Source organism: Felis catus, chromosome C1, assembly GCF_018350175.1.
Source record: "Felis catus isolate Fca126 chromosome C1, F.catus_Fca126_mat1.0, whole genome shotgun sequence".
NCBI classification, from domain to species: domain Eukaryota; kingdom Metazoa; phylum Chordata; class Mammalia; order Carnivora; family Felidae; genus Felis; species Felis catus.
The window spans coordinates 110,863,597-110,886,683 of record NC_058375.1 but is presented as its reverse complement, the minus strand read 5'-3'; the positions used below and the strand labels follow the sequence as shown (position 1 = coordinate 110,886,683).

The following is a 23,087-nucleotide window of genomic DNA, read 5'->3' as shown; positions in this document are numbered from 1 at the left end:
ATTTGGCAAAACTTGAGGAAACCTTAATGGAGAAAGTGTGAGCGCGGGAGGGGCAGAGAGAGAGGGAGACACAATCAGAAGCAGGCTCCAGGCTATGAGCTGTCAGCACAGTGTCTGACATGGGTCTCGAACTCACGAACTGTGAGATCATGACCTGAGCCGAAGTCCGAGGCTTAACCGACTGAACCACCCTGGTGCCCCAACACAGAATTTTCATATGATTCAGCAATCCCACTCCTAAATATATATCCAAAGTGAAGTAAAGCCCTTGAACAGATACTTGTATGCCAGTGTTCACTAGAACATTATTTACAATCCACGGGGAGCCTGGGTGGCTCAGTTGGTTCAGGTCTTGATCTCAGGGTTGTGAGTTCAAGCCCTGGGGATGGAGCCTACTTAAAACAAAAACAAAAACAGAAACAAAAACAAACTAGGAAGTTATTTACAATCCAAAAGGTACAAATAACAATGAAGTGTCCCTCAACAGGTAAATGGATAAAATGTGATATATACATATACATAATGCAACATATCGAAAACCACTTAATTGTACATTTTAATTTTTTTTAATGTTTATTTATTTTGAAAGGGGAGGATGGGCAGAAAGGGAGGGAGAGAGAGAATCCTAAGCAGGCTCCGCACTGTCAGTGCAGAGCCCAACATGGGGCTTGATCTCATGAACCGTGAGATCATGATCTGAGCCAAGATCCAGAGTGGGAAGCTTAACCAATGAGCCACCCCAGCACCCCTCAATTGTACTTTTTAAATGGGTCAACTATACAGTGTGTGAATTATATTTCAGTCAAGCTGCTTTAATATAAATAATTAATACCATAAAAAATCAGTTGTATCTGAGTTTAACAAGTGAAAAACTTTTACTCTGAATACTACCAAATACTGTTGAAAGAAATTAAATTAGCACAAATAAATGGAAATACAGTCCATGTTTATAGATGAGAAGATTTAATATTAAGGTGGCAAAATTTCCCAAATTTATCTACAGATTCAACATAGTACCTATCAAAATCCCAGACAGCTTCTTTGCAGAAACTGAGAGGCTAATCCCAAAATTGACCTGGAAATTCAAAGGACCTAGGATAGCCAGAACAATCTTGAAAAACAGTAACAAAAAGGAGAACTCACACTTCCCAAATTCAAAACTTCCTATAAAGTTTAGGTAAACAATGGAGCCCCTGGGTGGCTCAGTCAGTTAAGCGTCTGACTTCAGGCCATGATCTCATGGTTTGTGGGCTCAAGCCCTACATTGGGCTCTCTGCTGTCAGTGCAGAGCCTGCTTTGGATCCTCTGTCTCCTTCTCTCTGCTCCTACCCCACTTGTGTGCATGCTTTCTTTCAAAAATAAATAGAAACATTGAAAAAATTTTTTAAAAAGTTGAGGTAAATAAGATAACATGCCCTAGGTTTAGACATACAGATCAAGGGAATAGAATTGAGAGATCAGGAGCGTCCGGCTGGCTCAGTGGGGTACAGCATAAAACTCTTGATCTTGGAGTTGTAAGTTCGAGCCCCACATTGGGTATAGAGATTAAAAATAAAATCTTAAGAAATAAATTGACAGTTCAGAAGTAATTCTTCACATATATAATTAACTCATCTTTGACAAACTGCCAGGACAATTCAATGAGGTGAAAGAAGCCTTTTTCAATACATGGCAAGGAAGACTGGTAAGCCATAGGCAAAAGAAGGAAGTTGGACCCTTTACTTCACATCAGATGCAAAAATTAACTCGAAAATGGATTCAACTCCTAAATGGGAGTAGTGGTTCTGGGTACAGGGCTGATTTTGGGGGCAATGAAAATATTCTCAAAATGATTATGGGATGGATGCACAACTCCGAATATAGTGAAAGTCACTGAGTTATACACTTCAAGTAGGTGAACTGTATGTTATGTGAATTATAATTCAAAGTTTTAAGATTTTATTTTTAAGTAATCTCTACACACAACATGAGGCTTGAACTCACAACCCTGAGATTGAGAGTCACATGCTTTACTGAGTAGGCCAGTCAGATGCCCCATCTCAAAAAAAATTTTTTTTTGAGAAGGGGGGTGCAAAGGGAAAAAGAGAGGATCTTAAGCAGGCTCCATGCCCAGTGCAGAGCCCAACATGGTGCTCAATCCCATGACCTGAGTTGAAATCAAGAGTCAGATGCTTAACCTACTGAGCCACCCAGGCACCCCTCAAAATCCAAACAACAAAAAAGGAAAGGTATCACTACTGATCCCATTGACAAGAAAAAGATAATAAAGGAATGCTTGGTTAGTTCAGTTGGTGGAGCATGTGACTCTTGATATCAGGATTGTGAGTTCAAGCTCCATGTTGGATGCAGAGATTACTTAAAAACAAAATCTTATAAAAATTTTTTAGTGTTTATTTTTGAGAGACAGAGTGTGAGCAGGGGAGGGGGAGAAAGAGAGGGAGACACAGAATCCAAAGTAGGCTCTAGGCCCTGAGCTGTCAGCACAGAGCCCGACACTGGGCTTGAACTCACAAACTGTGAGATCATGAACTGAGCTGAAGTTGGATGCTTAACTGACTGAGCCACTCAGGTGCCTCTAAAAATGAAATCTTAAAACGACAAAAACAAAAACCCAAAAAACCCAAAAAGGACGTCTACAAAAAACTCCATGCCCACAAATTTACTAACTTAGATGAAATAATAAAATTCCTTGAAAGAAATAGCCAAAACTCACACAAGGAGAAATAGGCCTATATCTATTTTAAAAATTGAATCAATAACTGGTAATTTCCAAAAAACAAAGTACCAGATCCAGATGTTTTCACCGGTGAATCTGACCAAACATTTAAGGAAGAAATTATACCAATTCTCTACACTTCTCCCCAAAAAACAGAAGCAGAGAGAACACTTCCTAAATCCTTCTAGGACGTCAGCATCACCCTGACACTGATAAAGAGAGGTATAAAAAATAAATCATATGTTCTTTCATGAACATAGATGTAACTAAACGTCAGCAAGTTGAAACTAACAATGAATAAAAAGAACTATACATCATAACCAAGTGGAATTTATTCCAGGTGTGCTGGTTTGATTGGCTGGTTCAGCAATTTAAAAAGTCAATTAATGTAATCTATTAAATCAACATGCTAAATAAACTCATATGATTGTATCAGTGATGCAGGAAAACATATGACAAAACCCACCATCCATTCTATGATTGAAAACTCTCAGAAAACTAGAAACAAAGAACTTCCTCAACTTAATCAAGAACTTTTAGAAAAGCCCCTTCTCTCACATCGTACTTAATGATGAGAAACTGGACACTTTATCCCTAAGATTGGAAACAAAGAAGGATACTCCCTCTTACCACTGTTTGTTGTTGTTGTTGTTGTTGTTTGTTTGTTTTGTTTTTTAATGGCAGAAGAAGCCAATGCAGTCTTTATTGGACCTCTTACCACTCTTATTCAACATCTTGCTGGAAGTCCTATCTACTGCAATATGACAGGAAAAAGAAAGAAAACTTATACAGATTGGGAAAGAAGAAATAAAACTGTATTTGTTTACAGATGGCATTGTTGATGTAGAAAGTCCCAAAAAGTTGGCAAAAGCACTTCTGTTAATATAGGAACACCACAGCATATAAGGTTAATAGTATATAGATATTGATTGCTTTCTTATACACTACTAGTGAACAATTAGAATTTGAAAACACAGTACCATTTATAATAGCATACACATAAAATGAAATACTTAAGCATAAATCTAATGAAATATGTACAAATGTATATGAGGAAAATTACAAAACTCTTAGGAAAAAATAAAACACCTAACTAAATGGAGGTATCCGTACTTATGGACTAGAATATCCAACATTATTAGGATGCCAATTCTCTCCCAATTGGATTATAGATTCCATGTAGTCCTAATCCAAATTCCAGCAGAGCATTCCATACATATTAACAGATTCTAGAATTTATATGAAAAGACAAAAGACCCAGAATAGCTAACACAACAGTGAAGAACCAAGTTGGAGAACCGATACTGCTCAACTTCAGGACTATAAAGCGATGGTGATTAAGGGGTGCCTGGGTGGCTCAGTCAGTTAAGCGTCTGACTCGATTTTGGCTCAGGTCATGATCTTGTGGTTCATGAGTTCGAGCCCCACATTGGGGTCTGTACTGACAGCTCAGAGCCTGGAGCCTGCTTCGGATTCTGTGTCTCCCTCTCTCTCCATTCCTCCCCTGCTCATGCTCTGTCTCTATCTGTATTTCAGAAATAAATTAATTAAAATATTTTAAAAAATATATAAAAATTAAAAAAAATTAAAAAAAAAAAGCTATGGTGATTGAAACAGAGCGGTGCTGGTGGTGAGATGATACACAAGTACATCAGAAGAACAGAAGAGAGGGCCCAGAAATAGTGCCACACAAATACAGTCAAGTGATCTTTGACAAATGGAGCAAAGGTAATTTAATGGGGATGGTCTTTTCAACAAATGGTGCTGGGATTGGAAATACACAAGCACAAACATGTACACAGACCTTACCACTGTCACAAAAATTACCTCAAAATGGATCACAGACCTAAAATGTAAAACACAAAACTATAAAACTCCTATAACAAAATATTGGAGAAAAATCTAGATGACCTTGGGTTTGGCAGTCTTTAGATATAACCCAAAAGCATGATCCACACACACAAAAAGAAACTGATGTTGTACTTTATTAAAATTGAAAACTTCTGCTCTTCTAAAGGCACTGTTAAGTAAATGGAAAGACATACTGTAGATAACAAGAAACTATTCGCAAAATGCATACCTTTCAGAAAAAGGACTGGTATCCTAAAAATACAGAGAACTCTTAAAACTCAATCTGAAAACAACCTAATTAACATATGGGCAAAGATCTGAACAGACACCTCATCAAAAATGGTATAAAGATGGCAAATGAGCATATGACAAGTGATTATCATGTCATTATGCATAAAGGCAGGAAACCACTATTTATCTATTAGAATGGCTAAAATCCAGAAGGCAACAACACTAAACATTGGAGAGGATGCCAAGCAACAAGAACTGTCACTGATGGCTGATGATAATGTAAAATGGGACAGTCACTTTAGAAGACAGTTTGGGAGTTTCTTACAAAAATAAACAGTTTTACCTCGTGAGCCAGCAATCACATTCTTCGTTTTTTCCCAACTGATCTGAAAATTTATTTCCACACAAAATCTGTGTGCAAATGTTTATAGCAAGCAGCTTTATTCACAATGGTCAAAAACTAGAAGCAAGCAAGATGTCCTTCAATAGGGACATGAGTAAACTTGCATATTTACACAGCAGAATACCACTCAGCAGTAAAAAGGAACGATTTATGATACGTACAACAAATGGATGAATCTCAAAATAAGACGCAAATAAGCACATACTCTATGACTGCATTTATATGAAGTTCAAGGACAGACAAAACTAATCTGTGATAATGTACAGATGAGCTGTTTACCTTGGTGAGGGGCAGAGGTGTGTTGGCTACAAAGGGGTCATCTTTCTGGGGTTATGGTGATGTCACACATACCTGTATTCAGATGTTAGCTAAACGTTTATGTATTTGTCAAAATGCATAAAACTATAAAGCTAAGATTTGGGTATTTTACTCCAGATAATTGTATCACAGTAACATTGGTTATTTGAAAAAGTCAAGATAGTGGCTGTTTGCGGGGAGGTAGAGGGTCGTGACTGGGATAGGGCAGTGGTGGGGCTTCTGAGGTGACCAACAGAGTTCTAGTTTTTACCCTGGGTGGTAATTTCAAAGTTGTTTTTTAAAAAAAATTTATGAAGCTATACACTTGTTTCATGTAGTTTTCTTTATCTGTGTTGTATTTTACAATAAAAAAGTACCAAAAAATAATCCTTTCAAAAGGTGTCCATTTTTTCCCAGGTTGAGAATCTTTAAATAGCTTTAAAACTCTAAAATTGTGTGATTCTATATTATTACTGTGATAAAAACTACTGAAAATGAAAATAGTATAAGGCATATTTCTATTTAACGGGGTTTTGAAATATCTGCGTTAAAAATATATATATGAAAGATTTTCTAGACAAAGCAGATAGGTTAAAACTTTTTTTCCCGTTTTATGTTTCTTCGATTTTCCAATGTAGAGAACAGGAGCCAAATCCAAGCGTTAGCCCAAATATATTTCCAATTCTTTCTAATCTTTAAGTTTGTGAATGATAGTTTTCTGGAACAAAAGCCTGGTCTCTGGATTATCTCTTGCTTATAAACCCCTGGAAAGCAGAAGTACTTTAATATTAAAACATATGTCCATACAAAGAAATGTACAGAACAGTTGTATCTATAATATCAAAACCTGCTAACAACTCCAAAGTCTTCCTACAGGTGAACGGATAAAACAACTTGTGAAACATCCATGCAGTGGAGAGCTTGGTACTCAGCAACAAAAAGCAATGACCTATAGAAACATGGATGAATTTCAGGATAAATTTCCATTATGCTGAGTAAAGCACGCAGACGCCCTCCCTCGAAAAAGAATATATTGTATGATTTCACTCATACACAATTCCAGAAAATACAAACAAATCCAGTGACAAGAGGGCAGACTCGTGTTTGTCTGAAGATAGGGAGGCAGGTAGGGGTGAGAGGGAAGAAATCAGAGGCATGAGGAGAAACTACTGGGTCTGATGGATATGACCTTGACTGTGGGGATGGTGAAATGGGCAAATACACGTGACAAGACTCATCCCCCTGCCTCTCCCAACTTCTGACAGTATAAGGCAAGGAAGTACTGAAAACACTATTGTTCTAACCTGCATTGACAAGCTCCTTTGACCAGGGTTAAGTTTTGTTTAAAGTGAGGTGACAATACTTTTAGACAGAACAGGTCTGTAATGCAGGATCCCAAGTACGTGAATCACAGCCAGCACACCACATGAAACCATGGGGGCAATGTGTGCACAGAAGAGAAACTGAGGCAAAGGAACATTCTTCCAGCACTGGTGTCTAGCAAGCAACCAATAATACCTTTTAAAGTTGGCTCCATACCTCTAGTGGAATAGCCTTGATTATTCTGAGGGCTTCTTGGCCTAGGCTACCCAGGCCTATGTGGCCTAACCAGAAGCCTGCTTTGTTTCTTCTCCAGTGCCACAGCAGATGGGAGCTTACCGTTCCAACCGGAGGAAGCTTGTTGCAGGTGAGGCAGAGCGTTAGTCCCAAAGACCAGGGCAGAACTGGCACAGACTCCCCATCTTAAATCTATTTGGGTCGGGGCAAAGAGGTGAGCTTCAGGCCCAAGTTGGCAACCCATGTCCTAAGGAAGAACATCCAGCTGGAAGGGACAGAGGTGGCGGCTGGTGCTCAAAGGAAGCAGGCCTAGCTACTACACCACTCAGGTGGCTCGGAGGAAGCAAGAGCAAACGTGTAAAGAAAATCCACCATCGTTGGCAGCCCCACCCCCACTCCTGCAGCCTCAGTCCTGTAATTTGACCAATTTGTGCCTTCAATGGGACAAAACAGTCTTGTATTTATGATAACCAAGAGCCATTGTGACCTCTTCAAAACACCAGGACAAGCGGAACTCACTCATACGGAAGAACAAAACTTTAGCAGAGTCAACTCTCAACAATGTGTGAGAAATTACGGTAGGATACACACATGGTGGACAGCACAGCCCTGATTCACTTGATAAAAAGATGCAAACTGCTCATGTACAAAAACCTCTTTGAGTCCTTTATTAACATTGGGAGATGTGCGGTACATACAATCAACAGCATCACACCAGCTACGCGAAGTACAGATAACTGAGAATGTACTTCAGAACAAGGATCTCAGAGCAACTTCAGATGTTGCTTGCTCGGAACCTCCACAAAAACCCAACTCTGACACACGCAGGACAGACAATATAACAATTTCACTTTGAAATGGTTCTTTAAAAAAATGACAAGAATTAATAGTTCAAACCCTTTAGAGTGTGAGATGTGGCAAGTCTCTTGGTGCCATATGACACTGCTGTAAAAGGCCAGCTCAGGCATTTGAAGGTCAGACAGATAAGAACTGGCTGGGCTGAGGGGAAGAGGTTTGATTTTTCAGTGTAGAGAGATAACAGATGGTCCAAGTGGATACTTTCAGTCCAGGCTCAGTATGGGTCCTGCAGGAATCCGTCAGATAAATACAACTTATAAACCAGAAGGCTGAAAACTGCCAGCCACTCATTTGTGTCACTGATTCTCACTGGCAGACACCGATGCATCAGGAGTCGTTTGTGACACAGCGAGTTTAAGAGGGATATGCCTGAAAGAGAGAATGGAGTTCACTGCATCAGAACAGCTCTGATCCGTTTGTGCCATTGGGTACCATGGGTCCCTCTGCTTTCTTGTGTGAATTAAGGAACACTTCCTTTTTTTCAATGTTCCATTTTGAAAAGAACCAAAACCCTCCCCCCACCCGCACCATCATTCTTCATAAATTCTGTTTCCAAAGTCCTGATTCTTCTGGGTCTAGACTTTCTCCTTTCGCTTCAATTTTGACACCTTCTTGACAGTCCCATTCTTGTTTAGAAGCTTCAGGACACGGTCTTTATGATCTAAAACCTTAAGCATGGAGTCTCTGGCCTCACTGATCTGGTCCATCACAAGTTTACATCGCTGCATATTTCCCTGCAACAGAAGACATCATCACCAATCGGTAATCAGGAGATCACCAGGCTTTTAAATAACTTCACCTTTGGACTGAGGTCATTCTGAGGCTGTCATATAAAAAAATGTTTTAGTCTTTCTTGGTATTGCAGGTTGAAGTAAACAGTAGGTTTTTACTAAATAAGTTAGTGAAAGAGGTAGGGAAATGGGAGAAGTAAGACCATTATGTAGGGTCTTTAAGGGATCTTAAAGTAAGACCATTATGTAGGGTCTTTAAGGGATAACCCCTTAAACTGGATGGTCAGAGGGAAGGGCTCAATCAAACCTGTATCAGTTCGTTTATTCGGTGCAGATCATCATCAGTGGCTGCCTTTTTCTTTGGGATAATCCCTTCCTGTAGGTTGGTGAGTCTTTCATAAACATCATGCTCCAGATTTGTCTGCAACACACAAGAGGAAGGGCATCATGACCTCAGAGGTACTTTTCCTGAGTAACGTCAGGCAGATGCACCCACCTTGAATCATTTCTGTAAACTGGTGCGAGAACTGTGTGGGTGATAGGATCCTTTCTCCCGAGGACTAGGGCGCTAACGTAGAGCAAGGGAAACTGTTCAACAACGATTAACAGAACACTGCGTCACAGAGTCCATCTTCAAGGATAACTTTTAAATACTGCCCTGAATTCACAACTGCTCTAAAAAAAAAAGTCTGAAGGTTTCAGAGAATATGCTTTTCTAAAGTACAAAAAGTAGCCACGGCACTACTTTATTTTTAGATACTCATAATAGACCATGTTCTTCACATCAGTGCTACTCCAAAGATGGAAAACTTCATGAGGTTGTTTTGACTGGTGCCCCTTCACCTTCTTGGTGAAGAAGGACTCCCACCCTAGGGTGATGGAAACGGACACGTAACACCAGCCAACATTGTACACACATGAGATCAACAGCAGTTTACTAGTCGATATACTCACAGCCCAGGGGAGGAGGACACCACACACCATGCAGGGCCACGCAGGGGCTGCACTCAGGAACAGAGTGAACAAGCAGTGGCTGTAGGAGGCAGGCTTTGTAGTATTAAGAGGGAGAGGTGTCCCCTAGTTCCCATGGGAGGATGGGACAGCTTATTTGAACAATATTGCAAACTGGCAGGGAAATAAATCCCACTAATCAGGAAGAGGTGGGAGCTGAGCCTGGTTCCCGTGATAAGGAGCACTGTGGGCAGCAAGGGTTTACAGTCAGGCCACTTGAGGCTCTCTGTTTCAGATTCATGGCAACACAAAATACTGAAGCTTAACTGTGGGTCTTACACCCACAGTTGTTCAATATATTTTGGTTCCGGGCATCAGACTAAGATATGTTTGAACTGTATCCCTGGGATAGATATAGTAATTATAATATTATGTATTAGACATAAAAAACTCTGCCATCACCCAGATGGAAATGCTTCAGAATTACTCAAAAGGAAACACTATGAATACGGATGCCTCTGGCACCTGTTCCTCATGTCAGCAGGACATAACAACTTTACTAGAACTCCACCTACCAGCTGTAGCAACTGAGCGGCACAGAGGTGAACTTTCCAGCCTTGAGCACGACAGGACACCCCTTTCTGGTTAGCTATTTCCTGCAGCATAGCTTTCTTCTCTTCTGGAGCCATAAAAAAATAAAAAGTGTATTTCAATTTTTATAAAGCTAAAAGAATTCGGGTTCAAGCTGCTGAGGTGCTACTATGTTATCAAGAATGTCTTCACTTAAGTATCTTTATTTAAATAACTCCTTTGCATTGAAGTCATTAGGAATAGAGGTCACAACATGAATCAAAGTTTCTCCTTTTGTTCATTCCCGAAGAATGCCATAATGACGTACTCTGCTAATCTAGAGAGTTCAAAAGAGAGCAAATTAATGTTTTAATCTCTTAAAGGAAGGGAACTGGTCTGTGGTTGCTTAGAGCCCTTGCTCATGTGTGATGCTTCCAAGCCTGTGGAGAACTGGGCATGAAGTTTTAGAAGAGTTTTGCTGTTATCTAGATGTTGGAGAAATGAAAGGAATCAAATTTGTATAACATTTCACATTTGGATAGAAAAGTCCAGTAACCAGAACTGTAGTAAAATAAATATGAAACATATCATCTGGACTGGGGAGGGATAAACTAGGATAGAGGGGTACTTGTCAAAGGTGAGTTTAGCTGTGTATGTGAAGTTTTAATTACTGTTTAGCTATAACTTAAAATGTATTTACAGATTAACAGATCATTAAAAATTATTTTAAAATATTTTTAAAATTTTACTTTATTATTTAATAAAATATTCTTGAAAAGACTGTCTATGTATTTGTCAAAACCCACAGAATGTACAACACCAATACTAAGCCTTAATGTAAGTGATGAACTTTAGGTGATATTGATGTGTCCATGTATGTTCATCAAACACACCAAATCTACCATTGTGGTGGGGATGTTGATAGTGCGGGAGGCTATGCATGTGTGGAGCTGAGGGTACATGGGAATCCCCGTACCTTCCATTCAATTTTGTTGTGAACCTAAAACTGCTTTAAGAAGTTTATCAATTAACCAACCCCCCCCCCCCCCCCATGGCACCTGAGTGGTTCAGTGGGTTAAGCATTCAACTTTTGCTCATGATCTTGCGGTTCACAAGTTCGAGCCCGGCATTGGGCTCTGTGCTGATGGCTCAGAGCCTGGAGCCTTCTTTGGATTCTCTGTCTCCCTCTTTCTCTGTCCCTTCCCCACTTGTACTCTGTCTCTTTCAAAAATAAACCTTAAAAAAAAAAAAAACCTACCTAGTAGGTAAATATTAGCGTGCATATGATTTAAAGACTTTTTAAACTTTTGAGGCAATTGGAGATTCACATGAAGTTGTAAGAAATAACACAGAGATCCTAAGTACTCTACCTGGTTTCCCCCAGTGGTAACATCTTGTAAAACCACAGTACAATGCCACAACCATGATGATGATGCAGCCTATTTAGATTTCACCAGTACTTGGTGTACTGTACTTGGGTATTTCATTTTAGACATTAAAAAAACCTCTTTACTTTGAAATAATGATGGACTCAGAGGAAACTGCAAAGATGGTACAGGGATACATCTGATAAGAGACTTGTATGTAGAACATACGAAAAATTCTTACAACTCCATAATACAGAGATAAATCGTGTAAAAAGTCAAAGGATCCAAGCAGACATTTCTCCGAAAAAGATATACAAATGGCCAATAAGTACGTTCTAGTTTCTGGCTATTCCAACAAAAGTTGCTATGAACAGCTGTGCAGATTTTTGTGTGGACACAGGTTTTCAGTTTTCTGGGTAAATGCCCAGGAGTGTAAGGTCATGGTAAGTGTATGTTCCGGTTTTTATGCCACTGGCAAAAAAACTGCTTCCTGAGCAGCTAGCTGGGCAAAGTGTGCAAGACAACTGACTTGTGGAATGACAGTGCACCACTGATCTCTCCAGTGAAAGAGAAAATTTTAGTAACTATTTAAACCACTGGGAAGGCACATTAAGGGAAAACAGAAATGCAACTCTACTCATGCAACATATATTTAAGCACATCTGCGGTAAGAACAGAGAGTCCATGGTATCTGAATCAAGACCATTTCTCTGTTTCTCTCCCAGCTCCGTGAGGTGGATACCCCATGTGGACTGCAGCAGCCCAGAACATGGGGTTCCCTTCCCTCTAGCTGCCAGGTGGAAGGCGATCTTCCCAGGAGAAGCAGGTCATCAGGATTTCCCATCCTGACTCCTGCTACCTGCTGCTGAGGCTAAGTACTAGGTGTGTACAACTGAGATGCAGGGGTTCTCTTCTGTTCAATCCCTAGTCCAGAATGGAGACTGTACCCAAGGCAAGTGTGCTAAGAACACTGGGGCCCTGGGAACCCTTTTCCCGCTTTTTGAAGTGATGGTTTTATGCTAGGAGAAGCAAGCCAAGAGGACCCCAGGCTGCTCACTCCTCTTCCCCTCCACTGGATGCTCACCTCCTAGAGAAGGTTGCTCACCTTCAGAGAGAAGGTTGCCATTGTCCCCACCCCACCTTCAGAGTCCTTGCTCAGAGATTCTACCTGGGGCGGGGGGGTGGGGAACTGGCCATAAAACAGGTAGTTCCTAATCTTTTTCCAAAGCAACAGGCTCCATGTGCCACAGACTATGAAGCTGAAACCTAAAGGCACTCCTAGGAACAGTGGGTTCCCATAGTATAGCAATAAATGTTATGGAGGTGTCTCAGTGGTTTAGTCTGTTAAGCGTCTGACTCTTGGTTTCTGCTCAGGTCTCATGATCTCATGCTTTGTGGGTTCTGTGCTGGCAGTGTGAAGCATGCTTAGGATTCCCTCTCTCTCTTTCTCTCTGACCCTCCCCACTCACACTCTGTCTTTCAAAGTAAATAAACAAATAAACAAACATATTTTATGGTCATTTTCCATTCTAGGACCTAATGAAAATATCATGTCTCCTTAGACAGCTCTTGGCTTGACAGTTTCTCAGACTGTCCTTGATTCTGATGACCTTGACAGTTTTGACTGTCAAACTTTTACCAGTTTGACTGGTAAAGGAATTCTGAAAGATGCCTTTCTATGTGGATCTGTCTGATGTTTCTAATCTGTCTGATTAGAATGCAGTTATGAGAGGAGATACAGAGGGGAAGTGACAACGCCATCAAAAACTATGAGGGGTACACACTCCAGTATAATTAACATACAGTTGTATTAGTATTAGGTGTACAATATAGTGATTCAACAATTCTATACATTTCTCAGTGCTCATCAGAAGTGTACTCTTTTTTTTTTTTAACGTTTATTTATTTCTGAGACAGAGCATGAGTGGGGGAGGGGCAGAGAGAGAGGGAGACACAGAATCTGAAGCAGGCTCTGAGCTGTCAGCACAGAGTCCTATGCGGGGCTTGAACTCACAGACCATGAGATCACGACCTGAGCTGAGGTTGGATGTTTAACCGACTGAGCCACCCAGGCAGCCCAGAAGTGTACTCTTAATCCCCTGTACCTACTTCATCCATCCCTCCTCCCCAACTTCCCTCTAGTAACAATCTGTTTCATCAGTTTGTTCTAGAATTATAATTAAGAGTCTGTTTCCTGGTTTGTCTCTTTCTTTGTTGTTATTGTTTTTTTTAACATTTATTTATTTTTGAGAGTGAGAGAGACAGAGCATGAATGGGGGAGGGGCAGAGAGAGAGGGAGACACAGAATCTGAAGCAGGCTCCGGGCTCTGAGCTGTCAGCGCAGAGCCTGATGCGGGGCTTGAACTCACGAACTGTGAGATCATGACCTGAGCTGAAGTCAGATGCTTAACCGACTGAGCCACTCGGGCGCCGCTGTTTTGTTTTTTTAAATTCCACATGAGTGAAATCATATGGCACTTGTCTTAGCATTATACCCTCTAGATTCATCCATGTTGTTACAAATGGCAAGTCTTTCAATCATTTTTATGGCTGAGTAATATTCCCTTGGGTATATATATCACATCTTTATCCATTCCTCTATCAATGGACACCTTGGTTGCTTCCATAATTCAGCTATAGTAAATAATGCTGCAATAAATATAGGAGTGCATAAATCTTCTCAAATTAGTGTTTTCATACTCTTTGGGTAAATACCCAATAGTGGAATTACATGATATGATAATTCTTACTTCTAATTTTTTTTAATGTTTATTTTTGAGAGAGACAGAGTACGAGTGGAGGAGGGGCAGAGAGAGAGGGAGACACAGAATCCAAAGCAGGCTCCAGGCTCTAAGCTGTCAGCACAGAGCCCAACACGGGGCACAAACTCTGGAACTATGAGATCATGACCTGAGATGAAGTCAGATGCCTAACTGACTGAGCCACCCAGACGCCCTATTTCTAATTAAAAAAAAAAAAAAAAAAAGGTTTATATATTTTTGAGAGAGCGGGAGAGCGAGTGAGCGTGTGTGAACAGGGGAAGGGCAGAGAGAAAGAGGGAGACAGAGAATCTCAAGCAGGCTCTGCACCATCAGGGCAGGGCCCGAACCCACAAACCATGAGATCATGAGACTTGAGCTGAAATCAAGAGTCAGTGGCTCAACCGACTGAGCCACCCAGGCGCCCTTCTATTTTTAATTTTTTAAGGAACCTCTATACTATTTTCCACAACGGCTACACCAGTTTGCTTTCCCAACAACAGTGCACAAGGGTTGCTTTTTCTCCACATTCTCCCCAACATTTGCTTCTTTTGTTTTTGATTTTAGTCATTCTGACAGGTGTGAGGTGTGGTAGCTCACTGTGGTTTTGACTTGCATTTCCCTGGTGATGAGAGATGTTGAGCATCTTGTCATGTGTCTGCTGGCCACCTGGATGTCTTCTTTGGAGAAATGTCTGTTCATGTCTTCTGCTCATTTGTTGCTTAGATTATTTAGGTGTTTTTGGTGTTGAGTTATAAAAGATTTTAACCTTTTATCAGATAGGTCATTTGCAAATATCTTCTACCATCCAGTACACTGTCTTTTAGTCTTGTTGTTTCCTTCACTGTGCAGATTTTTATTTTGATAGGGTCCCATAGTTTATTTTTGATTTTGCTTCTCTTGCCTCAGGAGACCTATCTAGAAAAATGTTGCTATGGCCCATGTCAGAGAAATTACTGCTTGTGTTCTCCTCTAGGATTTTTATGATCTCACATTTAGATCCTTAATCAATTTTGAGTTTATTTTTGTGTATGGTGTTAAGAAAGTGGCTCAGTTTCATTCCTTTTTAAAAAATTTTTTTAAAAAGGTTTATTTATTTTTGAGAGAGAGAGAGAGAGACACAGTGAGTAGGGGAGGGACAGAGGGAGGGAGATACAGAATCTGAAGTAGGTTCCAGGCTCTGAGTTGTCAGCACAGAGTCTGACATGGGGCTTGAACTCCTGAACCATGAGATCATGACATAAGCCAACGTCAGACACTTACTGACTGAGCCACCCAGGTGCTCCAACAGTTTCATTCTTTTGCATGCAGATGTCCAGTTTTCCCAACATCATTTGTTGAATGGACTGTCTTTTTCCCATTGGATAGTCTTGCTTCCTTTGTCAAAGACTAATTGACCATATAATTATGGACTTATGTCTGGGCTATTTTTTTCCATTAATCTAGGTTTCTATTTTTGTGCCAGTACCATACTGTTTCGATTACTATAGCTTTGTATTCTATCTTGAAATCTGGAATTGTGGTACCTCTAGTTTTTCTTTTCCAAGACAGCATTGGGTATTCAGGGTCTTTTGTGATTCCATACAAATTTCAGAATTATTTGTTATAGTTGTGAAAAATGCTGTTTTATTTTGATAGATATTGCATTAAATCTGTAGACTGCCCTGGGTAGTAATGGCATTTTAACAATACTTGTTCTTCCAATCCATAAGCATCTTTCCATTTTTGTCATATTCAATTTCTCTTATTAATGTTTTAAAGTTTTCAGAGTACAGGTCTTTCACCTCCTCGTTTAAGTTTATTCCTAGGTATTTTACTATTTTTGGTACACCAGTAAATGGAACTGTTTTCTTAATTTTTCTTTCTGGTATTTCATTAATAGTACATAGAAATGCAACAGATTTCTGTATAATTATTTTGTAACCTGAAAACTCACTGAATTCATTTGTTAGTTCTAATAGTTTTTTGGTGGAGTCTTTTGGGTTTTCTCTATATATGTCATCTGCGATTAGTGAAATTTTTCCTTCTTCCTTCCCAATTTGGATGCCTTTTGTTTCTTTTTCTTGTCTGACTGCTGTGGCTAGAATTGCCAGTTATATGTTAAATAAAAGTGGTGAGAGTGGACATCCTTGTCTTTTTCCTGTTCTTAGGGGAAAAACTCAGTTTTTACCACTGACTGTGATGTTAGCTATAGGTTTTTCATATATGGCCTTTATTATGTTGAGATATGTTCCCTCTAAACTTACTTTGTTGGAAGGTTTTATGATGAATGGAGGTTGCATTTTGCCAAATGCTTTTTCTACATCTATTAAAATATTCACATGGTTCTTATTCTTTCTTTTATTAAGGTGATGTATCACATTGATTGATTTGTAAATAATGAACCACGCTTGCAAGCCAGGAATAAATCTCACTTGATTATGGTGAAAGACTTTTTAAAATATATTGTTGGATTTGGCTTGCTAGTATTTTGTTGAAGATTTTTGCATCTATGTTCATCGGAGATACTGGCCTATCCTTTTTTTTTGTGGTGTCTTTATCTGATTTTGGTATCAGGGTAATGCTGGCTTCATAGAATGAATTTGGAAGTTTTCTTCCCTCTTCTATTTTCTGGGATAGGTTGAGAATAGGTATTAACTCTTCTTCAAATGTTTGGTAGAGGGTGCCTGGCTGGCTCAGTCGGTAGGGCATGCAACTCTTGATCTCGGGGTTGTGAGTTCAAGTCCCACATTGAGCATGGAGTCTACTTAAAACTAAAAAGAATTTTAAAATGTGAATGTTGAATAGAAGTCACCTGTGGAGGCATCTGGTCCTGGACTTTTGTTTGTTGGCAGTTTTTTGATTACTGATTCAATTTCATTGGTGGTAACCGGTCTGTTCAAATTTTCTATTTCTTCCTGACTCAGTTTTGGGAAGTTATAGGTTTCTAGGAATTTATCCACTTCTTCTATGTTGTCCAATTTGTTGGCACATAATTTTTCATAATATTCTCTTATACTCCTTTGTATTCTTATACTCCTGTGGTGTTCGGTTATTCTTTGTCCTGTTTCATTTGTTTTTGTTTATTCAAATCCTCTCTTTTGATGATTCTGGCTAAAGGTTTATTAATTTTGTTGATGTTTTCAAAGAACTAGCTACTGGTTTCATTAATCTGTTCTATGGTGGTTTTTTTTTTTTTTTTTTTTAAGCTTCTCATTTATTTCTGCTCTAATCTTTATTTCCTCCCTTGTACTGGTTTTAGGTTTTTCTTCTTTTTCTAGCTACTTTAGGAGTAAGAATTTACTTGAGATTTTTCTTGCTTCTTGAGGTTGGCCTGTATTCCTATGAGCTTCCCTCTTAGAACACCTTTTAATGCATTCCAAAGATTTTGGATTGTGTTTGTTTTCATTTTCATTTGTCTCCATGTATTTTTTGATTTCCTCTTTCATTTCTTAGTTGACCCATTCATTTTTTTAGTATTATGCTATTTAACCTCCATGTATTTATATTCTTTCCAGCTTTTTTCTTGTGGTTGATTTCTAGTTTCACAGCGCTGTGGTCAGAAGAGATACAGGGTATGACTTCAATCTTTTTTACTTTGTTGACACTTGTTTTGTGGCCCAACATGTGATCTGTTTTGAAGAATGTTCCACGTGCACTTGAAAACAATGTGTATTGTGCTGTTTTGAGATGGAATGTTCTGAATGTATCTGTTAGATCCACCTGGTCCAATGTGTCATTCAAAGCCACTGTTTCCTTGTTGATTTTCTGTTTGCACGATCCACTGATGTAAGTGGGATGAAGTCCCCTACTATTATTGTATTACTATTGACTATTTCCTTTATGTTTGTTATTAGCTGCTGTATGTATTTGTGTGCTCCCATGCAGGGTACACAAATATTTATAACTGTTATATCTTCTTATTGGATTGTTCCCTTTTATGATTATATAGTGTCCTTCTTTGTCTCTTTGTTTTAAAGTCGTTTTTGTCCAATATAAGCATTGCTACTCCAGCTTTCTTTTCACTTCCATCTGCATGATCAATGCCTTTTCAACTCTTCACTTTCAATCTGCATGTGTCTTTAGGTCTGAAATAGGTCTTGCTTTTTAATCTATTCTGTCATCCTATGTCTTTTGGTTGGAGCATTTAGTTCATTTACATTCAAAGTCATTATGGACAGATATCTATTTGCCATTTTGTTACTTGTTCTATGGTTGTTTTTGTAGTTTTTCTCTGTTCCTTTTCTTCTCTTGCTCTCTTCTCTCATGGTTTGCTGGCTTTCTTCAGTGATATACTTGGATTCCTATATTTGTTGCATATCTACTACTAGTTGTTGACTTGTGGTTATCATCAGTTTTATATGTAACATCTAATGCATACAGCAGTCTACACTGACAGTCACTTATGTTTGAACAGAAGAGTGCATACTATTAGCATGATGCGTCATTATTCATGTTGACCTTGAACACCTGACTGAGGTGGTGTTTGTAGGGTGTGTCCACTATAAAGTTACTCTTTTCCCCACCAAAGTACACTTTGTAAGAAAGTCTCTATGTGCCGATCCCACTTAAAGACTGGAAATTTCTGTCCCCTTGAACATCGTTTTGTGCATGCCATCCGTGTTATCCTCTTTGGTGAAGTGTCTCTTCATGCCTTTGTCCATTTTCTAATTGGATTATTGTTTTTATTTACTGTTAAGTATTGAAAGTTCCTAATACATATATTCTAGATATGAACCCTTTATCAGATATGTGGTTTGCTAGTATTTTCTCCTGGTCTATAGTTTATCTTTTTATCCTGACAGAGTCTTTCAGTGATAAGAAGTTTTTATTAAGTCCAATTTATTTTCCTTTCCTTTTGTGGACAGTGTTTTTGGTGTCGTGTCTAGGAGCTGTTCACCATGCCCTAGGTCCTGAAGACTTTATCCTAGGTTTTCTTCTAAAAGTTTTATAGTTTTACATTTAATATTTAAATCTATTATCCATTTTGAGTTACCTTTTGTATAAGGTGTGAGGATTAAGTTGAGGCTATTTCTCTCTCTTTTTTTACACTTATGGATGTCCACCACCATTTGTTAAAAATAAGAAGATTCTCCTTCCTCCACTTAATTATTTTTCCATTTGGTCAAAAATCAGTTGAGCATATTTGTGTGGGTCTATTTCTGCATTTTCTATTCCATTCCAGGCACTTACATGTATATTCCTCTGCAAATACCACCCTGTTTAAACTACTATAGATAAACTATATGCTTTAATAGCAGAAAAAAATATTTCTCTTATTTTTCAAGATTATTTTAGCTATTCTACTTTTTATACCTTTCATGTAAAGTTGAGAATAAGATTTACTACGTCTACAAAAATCTTTCTGTGAGTCTGTTAGGAACTGTATCAAACAAACCTACTGATCTAGGGAAAACTGACATCTTATGTTGAGTTTCAAATCCATGAATGCTGCATGTCTCTTCATTTATTCAGATCATTTTTGTTTAATATTTATTTTTGGGAGAGGGCAAGTGGGGGAGGAGCAGAGAGAGGGGGCCAAAGGATCGAAAGTGGGCTCTGCGCTGAAAGGCTGACAGCAGTGAGCCCAATGTGGGGCTCAAACTCACAAACCATAGATACTCAGATCTCTTTAGTCAGCATTTCATAGTTATTAGCAAACATGTATGTTTTGCTAGATTTATACGAAAATTACAATTTTAGTATAAAATTGTATCTAAAATTACAATTGATTTGTGTGTTGACATTGTATTCTGCGACCTTGCTGAACTCACTTACTACTTCCAGGAGTTTTTTTTTATGGAATCCTTGAGATTTTCTATGTAGACAATGATGTCACTTGCAAACAGAGATAGTTTTATTTATTCTTTTCCAACCCATATAGTCTTTTTATCTCTTCCTTGACTTATGGCGTGTCTAGAACTTCCACTACTAATCGTGAGTTTGTTTCCTGTGTTGCTTATTGTTCTGTTTTTTTTCTTCTTCCTGTGAATTACCTGACCAATTTTCAATATTCCATCTTGATTTATTTACATGAACATGATTTTAAAGCTTGGGCAAAGTAGATCAATAAAGTTTAATAGTCAAGAGACCATCTGGATCAACACTTTCAGTGGTCAGATTACCTTTCCTGAGATAAATTTTTGCACAGCCAGTCCCAGGCAGTAGTAACAATCCTTCCGTATGGCATAAATGTTATCAGGCTATACTTTACAATATTTTCCTGCTATGACATGGAACTCCTGTGCCGTGAAGAGATGTTTATTACTGGGCCACTCCCTGCTTCCACCAAAGGCCACCACTCTCTGGTATCTGGAAATCGAGCCTCTTTCCAGACCTCAAAGTCCACTCATAAGAACTGCTGGACATGCAGCCACCTCTGGAGTTTCCTTCAGAGACTGAACTATCAGAAGCTATACCCCTGCTCGCAGACATTATAGTCCATACCATCTGATTCATCTTGAGGATTCAAGGAAACCATCAGAGATGTTTCCAAGTAGAATTTATTTGAGGGAAGGGGAAATGTGATCAATTCTCTGAAAACTTACACTTCTCTGTGCCATGATTTACCGGAGATTAATGATGCTTTTAAAGTCTACCGTCTCGTAGAAATATTTGCAGATATTTGCAAGTACTATTGGCTATTTTTACTATACGTGGGTTTATGAAAATGTAATTCTCAAGTACAACCACAACAAAACGTTTACTGAAGGCTTGCCCTAGACCATTTCAGGAGCTTCACATGTTAAACAAAAGGTGTTTTGGAAAATAAACTTCCTGGGGCTTCCAATGTATCTCTCAGCATCCTAGGGACTAATGTGGACTATGTCCAATAACAATAAAGCTTTTCTGTAACTACCCTGGGGGCTAAGGAGGTCACTGTGTCACCCCCTGGGTTTTCTGGAAACTAGAAAACTGTAATTCTGTCTTTCTACTCTACTATGATTACCATACAGTCAAGTGAGACCAATTTCATGCATTCACAATGGATGTTTCTGGGGAAACTAACCTTTGACCCGGACATCACTGTACCGCTGAAAGTGGTGGTAAGCAGCTTTCCAAGGGTTCCGATAGTGACGGAGCAAAGTAATGGGAGGTCTCGGACGCACTGGGACATACCTCACACCTTCTTCATCTATTCAGAAGAAAAGAAAAGGAAGACATTAAATAACTTATTATATATTGTCAAGAATCCTCAAGATGTAACTTTAAGAAGGATTATGGGAACAGCCTTGGGGATGGACTCCCGACTTAAGTGGAAAAGCTTCACATGACAATAGCTAGCCCAAGTGACCATTACCAATATACTCCTTGGGCGGAGACTTGCGCTTCTCAGCCTTCACCAAAAGACTCTTGGCAGTGGACTTCTCATCGTCAGTGCTGTTCGTCTCCATCATATCCCCTTCTTCTGTAGAAATCACGTGCTGTTGCTTTCGAGGCTTTTTCCTTGGAGAGGCACCAGGTGGTAGGTCACTTGTAGGCATGGACAGGTTGTTAGCCAGCAATGCGAGAGATGGAGACACAGTGCTGGTAGCCAGGGGGGGAACTGCTGTCATAGGAAAAAGAGCACATACATGTGTGAGAGAACCCACGCATTATGGGTAGCTTCACTGGATTTGCAACCAATGAGAATGGCTAAGACAGAAAAGAGAAGTAACATTTACTGAATCTTCCTATGTGGCTGGTAGTGTGCTAAGCACCCTACTTGTGGCAGAGGGTGCCGACTGCTCCCTAATACATCATGATTTCACCATCCTTAAATGAGGACCCTTACACCTGTAGACGGGCACTCTGCCACTCAGCTGAAAGACTATTTACTAGCCTCCTTTATAGATGGGTGTGGCCATATGAAATGAAAACAGAAGTGTTTTGTAGCATTTTTTATAAGTGTCCTTAAATGAAGGTGTGACCTTCTACTCCTTGTCTTCTGTCACCCTGGAACTCAGATACGATAGCTGGAGTTCTAGCAGCTCTCTTGCATCTAAAGCATGAGGGTCAAACTAGGGGTGGTAGGACCTTGGATCTCTGATCCTATGGAGTCCAGTACTATCCCTGGACTGTCTGCTTGAACCGTCTCTGCTATGGAGGACACTAGGCATGTTCCTCAGGCCTGGAGTGCTCCTTTTCCAGATATCCGAACAGCTGGCACTTCATCTTTTTAATGCCTCTATTCAAAGATGACTTCCTCAGTGAGGCCCTCCCTTTAAAACTCTTCTTAAATTCATAGCTCCAACTTTCCCTCACATAGCCACACCTCACTTTATTGTGCTTTGCAGATACTGTGCTTTTCGAAAATTGATGCTCTGTGGCAACCCTGTGTTAAGCAAGTCTACCAGCACCGTTTTCTCAATAGCATCTGCTTGCTTTGTGTCTGTGTCACATTTTGTTAACACTTTTTCATTATTATTATATTTGTTATGGTGATCGTGATCAGTGATCATGACTCACTGAAAGCTCAGATGATGGTTAGCATTTGTTAGTAATAAGGTATTTTTAAAAAAAGTTTATTTTGAGAGAGAGAGAGAGAGAGAGAGAGAATGAGTGGGGGAAGGGCAATGGCAAAGAGATAGGGTGGACGGAGGATCCAAAGTGGGCTCCATGCTGACAGCAGAGAACCCCATGTGGGGCTCGAACTCACGAATGGTGAGATCATGACCTGAGCTGGATGCCTAATTGACTGAGCCGCCCATATGCCCCAGCAATAAAGTATTTTTAAATTAAGGTATGTATATTGTTTTTAAAGACATAATGCTATCACAGGGTGCCTGGATAGCTCAGTTGGTGAAGTGTCTGGCTCTTGATTTTGGGTTGGGTCAT

At 39.5% G+C, this 23,087-nt stretch overlaps 1 protein-coding gene across 12 annotated transcripts in view; it reads right to left on the bottom strand.

Moving 5' to 3' along the window:
- Positions 1 to 7,695: 7,695 nt before the first annotated feature.
- Positions 7,696 to 23,087, bottom strand: part of SAP130 (Sin3A associated protein 130) — an 81,123-nt gene continuing 65,731 nt past the window's right edge. For all 12 annotated transcript variants that reach the window (XM_019837900.3, XM_019837905.3, XM_019837901.3 and 9 more), the window contains 5 exons: positions 21,571 to 21,819; positions 21,280 to 21,405; positions 10,171 to 10,274; positions 8,952 to 9,065; positions 7,696 to 8,647 (listed from right to left, as the gene is read on the bottom strand). In XM_019837900.3, the coding sequence (XP_019693459.1) occupies positions 8,489 to 8,647; positions 8,952 to 9,065; positions 10,171 to 10,274; positions 21,280 to 21,405; positions 21,571 to 21,819 (752 nt within the window). In that variant the 3' untranslated portion in view covers positions 7,696 to 8,488. The remainder of the gene's footprint in view (positions 8,648 to 8,951; positions 9,066 to 10,170; positions 10,275 to 21,279; positions 21,406 to 21,570; positions 21,820 to 23,087) is intronic.